General features: G+C 30.3%; 1 protein-coding gene across 1 annotated transcript in view; it reads left to right on the forward strand.

Annotated features, from left to right (window-relative positions):
- The window catches only part of LOC129981569 (uncharacterized), a 31,713-nt gene extending 21,167 nt beyond the window's left edge, over window positions 1-10,546 (forward strand). The window contains exons 4-9 of the mRNA XM_056092465.1: window positions 412-550; window positions 3,879-4,056; window positions 5,238-5,407; window positions 8,357-8,454; window positions 9,339-9,485; window positions 10,210-10,546. Of these exons, the coding sequence (XP_055948440.1) occupies window positions 412-550; window positions 3,879-4,056; window positions 5,238-5,407; window positions 8,357-8,454; window positions 9,339-9,485; window positions 10,210-10,436 (959 nt within the window). The 3' untranslated portion in view covers window positions 10,437-10,546. The remainder of the gene's footprint in view (window positions 1-411; window positions 551-3,878; window positions 4,057-5,237; window positions 5,408-8,356; window positions 8,455-9,338; window positions 9,486-10,209) is intronic.
- Window positions 10,547-10,640: the final 94 nt, after the last annotated feature.

Genomic DNA, 10,640 nt, shown 5'->3' on the forward strand with positions numbered 1-10,640 from the left:
AAAAACATGCCTAGTTAAGATAGTTAAGAACGAAGTTTCAGTAAAAACTAGTTAAGTAGGAAAAACATTTTTAAAAATAAACTGTTCACAAGAATTTTTCCTCTCGTGATATTTCATTTAGAATTAGAAATGTTATTTAAAAAAATATATTAAATATTTCTAAAAGCATTTGAAGCATTATATGAATTAAAAAATGAAATTTCTTTTTTTACATGTGTTTTAAAAATATGTTCTCGTTTAATTTTTCTTGCGTTTTTTATTATTTAATTTTAGCATATTTGCAATGCTTTGATTAAATAAACATAAATTGCAAATTAAGAATTAAAGATTTTATTGAATTCCGATAATCCCTTTATTCAAAAAAATATGAAATGTCAAGAAAGAAAATCCTCCGATTTTGTCTTTTTTCAGGAATTAATTTTTTCTCTCCCGTTGGCACCATCATCACGGCAGAGAGAGGTACAAGTTATTTTTATACTTTACTGCAAGGATTTGAAATGCACGATGTAAATTACATTGATCTTTCTAAAGAAGATATTATGAAACAAAGGTAATTCCCATTCATAATTTAGATCGAAATTTTTTGATACATTTATTCAATTTCATTTCATGTTATGCTGCAATTTTTTTAAAGATTTTTTAAATACTAGTTAATGTTTTAAATATTTTAAGTCTTGCAGACTTGTGGATTTTCCATAATATTGTAATATTTTTTAGACCTTAATGAAACAAGTTCTTACTTTCAGACCTTATTTCTCAAATAATAAAATTTTAATGTCTTATGCTTTGAACTAGTTCGGAAAAAATTATGACGAATTCCATAATAGTTATAATAATGGATTGTCAATGCTGACTAAAAATTTATAAAATAATTAAAAAAAAAATACTTTCTGTGAACCGGAGTTTAACCCCCTTCTTCACCAAGTTGTGATAACGCTTCAAATCTGGCAACCTCCAGACTGGCAAACCTATTATCTTTCGCCTTTATTATGCGCTATGATTGGACATCTGCTCCCTCGCTTTTGAACATTTCGCATTGGCGATTTTTTGAAAATTTCGCCAAGCAGAGAGTACTATTCCGGTCGTACCAATACTTTTTATCTAACTATTAATACTGTTTATATAATTATTTTTTCGATATTTTTCTCACAAATAATGCATTTGTTTATGATATCATATAAATCTGAACGATTAGAAGCTGTTAATGAATTTCCATGACCATAAAAAAAATTTTCAATCCACAAAATTTCTCAATTAGAGAAAAAAAATTAGACTGAACGTATATTACAGGTATGAACAAATATTGTGGCTCCTCATAGAAATTGTACTGATTTGCAACCATTTTTTACCGTTTGCTAGAACTGTTTGAAGAGAATAGAAACACAATTTAAACATTAACAATAATATTTCATTAACATTTCTTTACACATATTTAGACTATTTTTATTCACTTCTGCATAATGATATTTTTCATTATGCAGATTTGTTAATCATTATTAAACAAATATTTAGTTTAGTAATGATTCAACAGAATGTTTTGAATATTTTTTGGCTGGAATCATTTCTAAGTCACTTCAGCTAAATACGAATTGTTTTTACTTCTAATGTGAAAAATTCGTTTTTCTTAGAAATAATGATGTCTAAAGATAATTCAAGTTAAAACAATAAATTTTTAAACAGACCTATAAGCGCATTAAATAAAAATTATTTTTCTTACCAAAAGCATTTTAGTGTACCTGTAAAAATTTGCTGTATAATTGTTACTTAACAATCTATTCCGAGAATTTGAAATTTTGGAAAAACCTACCAGATTTAAAAAAATCCACCCCCCCCCCCCTCTTTCTGTTGTAAACTCTAAGCCTTGAGGTGAATGTGTTTGCATGGAGCATGGAATTTATCTGCGGTAACTTTCACCTTTGTTATAAATACACTGCGTAAAAAAAAGTAGAAGAACAGTCGTTTTCTGTAAAATTTCTTTTATTTTTTATCCTGGATAATAGATTCTTATGTAGGTTTTATTTAACAATGTTTTCTTTATTTTCCTGTTAAAATGAAAAAAAAAACTCTCACTATTTATAATTAGAAAGACTAGAATTTATAGTTTACAGTGTGTAAAAAAAAAGTAGAATGACATCTACTACAATTTTTTATTTGGTGCAGGAGTAGAAAAATAAGTATATACTTTTTTTTAACTTTTTTCTCAGGAAAATGTATTTTGTTAAAAATTTCACTGATGCCTTAATTTCAGAATGTCTAGAGGTATGCCCTTAAGTGATTTTCAAAAGGGTCAAATTGTTGCATATAAAAATGAAGGTGAAGCCATTAGAAAGATCTCTCGTATACTGCACGTCAGCCCCAATACAGTTTCTCACTTTATTAAAAATCCAAACAGAAAGGAAATAAGGAAGAAGACTGGTAGGCCTAAAAAGTTAATGCCTCGTAATGAAAAAAAAAACTTGCTCAGGAGCTTAAAAAGAGTAGTGGAAGTGTTGAAAAAGCTCGGAATCAAGCAGGACTTATTCATGTGTACAAGTAAACGGTATACAACTACATCCAAAGGTCAAATGATTCGTTTTCAAAAAATGGAAGCATCATCCAAAGTGGAAACAAACACATATTAATAAGTTAATAATCTCTTATCTTGGGCTAAGGAACACTTGTCATAGACCACAGAATAGGAGGAGGAAGTTTGATGGTCTGGTTAGCAGTTTGTTATGGAGGAAAAACAAATTTGGTCTTTCTCAATGGTAGACAGAAGCATACAGACTACATGAATGTTTTGAATTCTAGGCTTCTTCCTTATGGCTCCGAATTAGGAGAAGAGTGGATGTTTCAACAAGATGGAGCCTCAATCCACACCGACCAATGGAGTTTAAAATTGGTACGCTGCAAATAATGTGCAAGTTTTATCATGGCCAGCTAAAAGCCGCGATCTGAATATAGCAGAAAATATCTGGGCAATGCTTGTTCGTCGAGTATACGCTGATGAGAAGCAGTTTGAATCTCTCTCTGAGCTTCTAGTGGCATTAACTCTTTATTTACCGAATTATGTTGCCATCCATTTTTCAACTTCATTTTTGCACCAGAAGTTAAGTTTCCTTGCAGAATAATCCTAGGTAACAAGAAAAAAATTTAATTAATAGAAATATCTTAATTAATTTAATTATTAATTAAATATTTTTAATTCCTACTTAATAGCTTATATGAACTTTTTGCTATTTCGGTTACATTCTCCGTGTTCTTTAGAATACCATCAGCAAACATAGACATATTACGAAGATATAATCCAAATTTAAATGGTACTTTTAAGTACAGTCAGTAAATAGAGGATTAAATACCTCATGAGATAATTTTTATTAAACAGAAATCTATCTTTGTTATGATTCACTTCCAAACAGAATATTTGAAGTCATAAAAGCTAATGGAAAGAGTATTCCTTACTTAAACCGCTTATATTTTGTTCATTTTATAATTGTCCTTCCACATTTTTTACATGGTTTCAAATGAAAGAAACCATTTTTATTAGCATTTATACTTTACTTTTGAATATCATAGTAATGATTTTAATATTTTTTCCTCGAATGATCTAAAAAAATAATTCTTATATAAATAATTGCAGTAAAAACTTTTAAAAATCCTTATGTTGTTGTTTTTTTAATCCGGTGTCCTTCTACTTATTTTACACAGTGTATTTATCATATCGCAAGTACTAAATTATATGAAATGTTTTATAACAAAAAAAAACTTTCTTGGTAAAAATATATGAATATTTTATTTCGAAAAACGGTATGTCAGCTAGTAAATATCGTTTCGTCAGAGTTTGTTTTTAAACAATTTTAAAAAGATTAACCATTTATTCATTTCATTTTTAAAATCAGATTTCCATACCTGAAGCTAGACGATTGTGATCATCCGTTATTCGACGATGACAGTGCCGGATTCATCAAAGCCAGGGATATGGTAGAGGCCCAAAAGAAAATAGCACACTTGCAGGGATGCCACATTGTAGACGATGTGGTGGAAGAAGTGAAGGACTTTAAAGACGGAGCACACCAGGTTTGTTTTTTGACATAATTTCTGTCTAAAATGGATTAATTTATCACTTTTGTTATTTGCTTTTATAATTCCAATAAATATACCACTGAAAATTCATTTAACTATGTTTCTTATCTTTTTTTTTTTTTTTTGGTTTAAAAATTCTGCTTGCATTATTTGTATCTTTTCTTCGGTGTCCGAGTTTGGCTCGGTGCGACTGTATATAAAATATGAAACCAAAGAGACAGTTCTACAATTTCAAGAACTGGGCAGATTTCGTCTATTTCTTCTTGATATGAATGCACGTAATATCCAAATATGTCATTATAAGTTGCCTGTTTTCCCCTTCTCTCTACTCCAGACAGTTTCGGGAGAAATCTCAAAGCACTTTCACTCTTGATTTTCCAAGGAAAAAATCTCAAAAGTGTTCCACAGTTACAATCATTGTACCGATTTCATAGATTTTTATTTCATGCTTATGACCCCCCCTATTCTCTTCACAGCCTACCCAACATCCTACATTTTCAACAGGCAACATGCATACAGATTTCGGAAAATGAATTTTTTAGAGGACCTCCAACGTACTTGATAGTTGGACACATTTTGCGAATTAATTTCACCCTTTTCCAACAGTAGCTAACCGACCATAATTCTCTATATTTTTATAACTATACATTAAAATAGTACTTTTTTTATGGCGTTGAAATATAGCTTATCGACTAAATTAATAGATTTAAATATGGTGAGAGAACAACTGGTATGCAGAAAACAATAAGTAGGCAAAATTATTGTGCAATTTAAAAATAATAAATAAGTGAATTAGTGCGTTATTTAAAACGCTAAATTATTGCGCTGAAGTTTAAATGTACAGAGCTTGGCAAATGATTCAAGGACTTAAACATTTCAATATTTTGATCCCCTTTAACACGATTACAAGTATACAGTCTTGCTAGATTTTGCTGCCTAGTTTGTCAGAGGTCTTGTATACTCTCTGTTGTCCAATTTACTGTGAACCTGCATTTTTTAAAAAATATTCGCTAGTTTATAATTCATTTACCTATTTAACCATATTTCACTATACGCACATCAATACTGTATATGCAAATTAGCACAAAATATTTCTATTATGATCAATCACTTGAGCCTTTAACATATTCGAATATTTAAAATTCGAGTTTCACCAATTTTATTTTGTTCGGCAGATAATAACGAAGGAAGGGCATGTACTAAGAGCAAAGAAAGTTCTGTTCTGTACAGGTGCATTTACTGCTTTCAAGAAGTTTGATCCTTTGAAGAAGAAATTAAAAATTCAGGTGAACAGAGAAACAGCTGCCATGCTAAGGATACCAGAGGAAGAAAAGGACAGATTGAGGTAACAATTGAGCATTTTCACATTTTTTTTTTTTTTCGTTATTGAAAATTTAGCTTTCTAACTGATTTACTAGAAAAGGTCTCCGAGTCTTTCTAAATCAAAATACAACAAAAGAGAAATCCAGCCAACTTTCTTTTTTTTATGGTCAATTAAAGCAAAATACAAATAAACAAAAATAGGATCGATTTTATGAGTCCAAAAAATTTATCACTTAACATTTACAAAAAAAAGTATACAAAGAAGAAATTTGTGTTTCTTGTTATTTCTTTGGAATTTATCACTGCATTTAATCTTATTCTTTTATTTTTGTCAGTTTCATACCAAAATTATTGCTATTCTTCAATAATAATTTTTTTTAAATTTTCCCTTACTCTATAATATTTACTGATATGTTTAGTTATCAAGATATACCGAACATAAAAGAAGGGAATTAAGGTATGGGAACAGCAGAAGATGATCTAACTCTAAGGTGTACGATATAGTATTCATTTTTCCACAATTTTTTTATGTTGGGCTTTAGATGATTATAATACGGGAAGATTTAATTTCGTGAGTCCAAATTTTTGAATGCTAGGGGTAACATTTTCTTACTTGGTAATTACTATACATTTTTGTTTATTTCTTTATTCATTTTTGACATGATGGATACCAAAATTTCCAATATCTGTTGTTGTTTCTTATGACACTTGTCATAGACAAGCCCGCTGACAAAGTCAGCGATTTTAAGCCGAGAAGTAGAGTGTCTTGTTTTTCAATAGCGCCATCTAGGGCCAAGAGTACGACTTAGCTACTCATTCGTCACAACTCTTTTTACGGGGTGGATTTAATTTATACATTTCATTCACTCATCCACAGATCCTAATTTAGACCTGAATCAGAGAACGATCACCTCCGAACCAATATCCCCAGTGGTATTGTCTCAACTTGGGGACTGTGTGACAACGACAGATTTATACGTGCACTAGCTACCTTATACACGAAGATCTTCGGCCGGCGGGGTTCGAACTCACTACCCGAGAGATGCGATTCCAACACCCAACCAACCAGGCTATCCCTGCCTACTATATCTCCTACTGCCATACACCACCACACTACAAAAGGATCTCACAAAGGATCAAAGGAACACACTCCATATCTTTCACTTTTTGTTTGTTGTTGTCAAATTCACTCTTTGATCTCTGCACTTTTGTATACTTCTTTGAGCGAAAAATTAGAACTTTTTTATTACGAAACGAAATATTATTTTATTATTTTAAATCCTTAGTATGGATTCTAGAAAGTTATGCATACTCTTTCTGATTAGCTTGATATATGAAGGGTTTCTCTTATTTGGAATCTTATCACATAACCCATATTCATTACGTGTTCTCCCGATGATATTGAAATGAATATGGGTTCCTGATGAATATATCCTGATGAAAATAGCTTGAAGTTTGCAAAGTACTTTTCGGTATCTTCCTGCTATTATCAACTGAATTTGCTTTGATCATCAGCACTACATTTCTCGTTCCTGTATCAATAAATCAGCAGAGATTGCCTGTTCACTGAAAATTATGCTTTTTTTTGTAACCTTATATATTTGTTAGTTATTTTAATAATCGTACAATGAACAATTGTATGGTACTTTGAACAATTTCTCCTATCTCACTTAATGATTTTTCATTTTCCTTTGAATTTATTATTATTTTTTCTCATTTACAGCTATATTTGTTTCCTGATAGCAAATCCTTTTTCCTCCCTCCCGAAAAATTATAGAATAAACTACATATTTGACCTTTTATTTATCTTTAGATTTATTAAAGGGAAAGGCAATACCTATGAAGTTAAAAAAAAGAAACAGAAATTGAGGTTTACCACTTTATTTTTTAAGACATAAAAGTGATTCCATTTTTTGAGAAAGTGAATTATTTCCTCTTATAATTACTGTTTCTTTGAAATTTAAATTGTGTTGAAATTTTTATGAATTAGAAGATGTACCCATCTGGACGATATGTCATTCTCTTACCAATACCTCATATCTTGTTGCCACAGATTATTTAACAAAACTTGTAGTACAAAATATCATGACCCCTTGCAGAGTACAGAAATAAAAAAAGAATATCCTTAGCAAATAAAAAATAAATTATTTGTAGTACAATTTAGATGTAAATAATTAATAACAACAACAGTTTATTTCTTGCCGTAAGATTTTCTCTGTTCATATGTTCACGAGCTAAAATCGATTTGAAAACATACGTAGTAAAAAATATAATCGTAAATAAAAATTATAAAATGCTTAGAGAAAATATAAGCGATAACCTTCAATTTGCCCCATGAATAGAAAATGTAATGACTGATAAAATATTACAGACCTCAGCTCATCGACCTTTGTTATTTGTTCATGGTGAGGGTTATCCGTACACAGATAAATCAGTCAACGCATTTAAAAAAAAACAGTCTCAATTGTAAAACGTCAGAATAAAAGTTGGGATTTAGCTTTTGATAATGGCATAAACCAAAATGATTAGAATATTTAGAATTCGCTCTGCATTACAGACTGCAGCGGATATTTATACATACTGATTATTACTTAATCATGCAATATTACTTCATGTTACAGGTCTATAATGTATTTGAAATAAAAAGTTTTACATGTGAAAAAAATCGCTTCCACTTTTTTTTTTAAATTCTCGCTGTACATCATTCGTATTATTCCTTATATTTGCATTTTCCGTCTTTATTTTATGTTTAAACAATAATCATGAAAATTTATCTAAATCAGAGAAGTAAGAAAAATAATTTTTGATTTTAAATGAATTTAATTTTTGTTTTAAATGAAAAAAAAAGTTTTTTGAAAGTGTCTTCCTTTTTAATTGAAACAAAAACAAGTCTGATACACCATTAAATAGTATATTGGTGAATTATGTAAAACAAACAAGAAAAAAGCAAGTATATGCATTTTGTTTTCAGTTCTATGCCAACCATGATGATGTACAGGGATAATTTAGCCCTTATGCCGGCTGTTGCAAAAGGAGCTTACATCCTGCCACCGATTAAATATCCTGATGGTAAGTATCTTTCTATTTAGCATTTGTTTAGAATGCTGGTAAGCATTTCCTTACTACACGTTTTTGTCTTGACCTTTTGACTTATTTTAGTAATTGATAAATCAAGCTCATCAGTCAAGCATTAATGGTAAAATTAGAAGTGTGACTGCTTCTGTTTGACAAACCAAACTTGCAGTACAAAGGTACCACCTGAAGTAGAAGCAAAATGTTATGCCTCGATGGCAAAAGAAATGAAAAGATGGCGTAGGAACCGGGCAATTTTAATTTATATAAAATGAAGTATTTTATCAAAATAATTTTAAATCATTTACCGTTTTGCATCTTCAACAATAATAATATCAGTTAAGCATTTCTCGAGTTTTTCTCTTTCAAACCTGCAGACGCTTTCAGGAGACTTCATTTCATACTATGTAGAGATATATAGTGAAATGCCTATTTTTAATCCTATACAAAACCAGTTGTTTACAATAAATACTTCTACTAACTTATTCATGACGTGTCAACGGTACTCATATGTCCATAAGTAAAAATCGCTGAACTATCGAAAAATTACTGTACATTTTATACTTATTATCTTTTCGATTTCAAATGTCAATTGTACTGGTATCATCTTCCCATTAAAATTAATGTACTGTATACTGGACCTGTTCTTGAGGAGTCATGACACTTGTTACTAGCACTGAAGCTTCTGTTTTACTCACTGACATGCCATCATAATGCTTACAATACTCAAATTTCTTCTAAGACGCTACAGTCATCTACAAGGGAAATTTAAATTTTCAGCAACTGCTTTAAGGCCACCAGAACAGCAATTCCACTTTCATTTGATTGCACCTTGTAACAGATTTAATAAGTTTTCGGTGCTTTCATGTAATTTCTTTCAGGTCACTGGTATTTGAAAATTGGTCACATGGGCATTCAGAGAAATTCAGAATTGAATACACTGGAGGAAATCAAGGAATGGTATAAGAGTGACGGAGATCAAGAAGTGATCGACAAATACTCAAGATTCCTCATCAGCATAATTCCCGGTAGGCATTACATATACATTTTGATTCTTGTAAACTTATACATACATATTTATGTATATATAATATACATATTTACAAATAAATATATATAATACTTTACATATTTCGCATTCGATGGATAACTTTTATTCGAGTAGCAAGGTCTCTATATTACTTACTAAAAAAAGCATTAAAAATACATTTGCTCAAAATGTATACTTGGCAGCCCTTATGCAATAAAAAAATATTCGTACTTCTAGTTTGCCCTTTTCGTGCTTTTTAATATAAACTTCTATAGCAGAAACTTTCTGCAGTTGCCATACCGAGGAATTATAGAGAGTAGTGGAAACTCCTTATTTCGCGCGAGCCCATATATGTTCAATGAAAAGTCTTTAAGTGTGTTTTTGAGTACTAATACAATTTAAAATATAATAAGTTGATAGACATATATTATTCCACACTTGGTTTGAAACTTTCAGTTTTGTCATTTTTTGACAATAACCGTCTTCTCTTTGTATACTTTTTACCAAAACCATGCACTTTTAATGCATTTAAAAGCGTCATATTACAAACAGGAATAGATTTTACGATGAGCAGAAATAATCATAGCATGAATTAGAATATTTAATTGATTTGCCCAATCAATTTCTAGAAAATGTTTTTTTAAAAGAATAAATCTCTTTATTATTATTATTAGTTCAACTTGACACAATGTTTCGATATTCACGTGCGTTTTTCCTTTCAGGTCTTAAGGTAGAGGAGGTGAAAGGTAAGACCTGCATTACCTGTGACAGCCCCAGTGACCTTCCTTATATAGATCGAATATCACTCACTGTAACCGTAGCCGTGGTGGGAAACGGCAAAGGAGCTACGATATGTGATGAAGTTGGCAGAATTGCAGCTGATCTTAGCCTAACTGGGAAATGGAAATCTGAACTACCACAGAAATTATTTGAAGCAATATTTGTTTAAATATAATTAGCTACTGACTTTTGCTGTAAACTGTTAAATGATTAAATTAGAATGAAGCTTTATTTTTGTTTTCAGAAATGTTCGTTTTAAAATTAAAACCAGTGATTTCAACATAAGCATCTGGCTCTTTTACTTGCAACTGTTTTCAAGTCAATATTTGGAATAGAACAAAAAAAAAATGAACTTATTGTTAAAATGCTGCAA

The sequence above is a fragment of the Argiope bruennichi genome, chromosome 8, assembly GCF_947563725.1.
Source record: "Argiope bruennichi chromosome 8, qqArgBrue1.1, whole genome shotgun sequence".
NCBI lineage: Eukaryota > Metazoa > Arthropoda > Arachnida > Araneae > Araneidae > Argiope > Argiope bruennichi.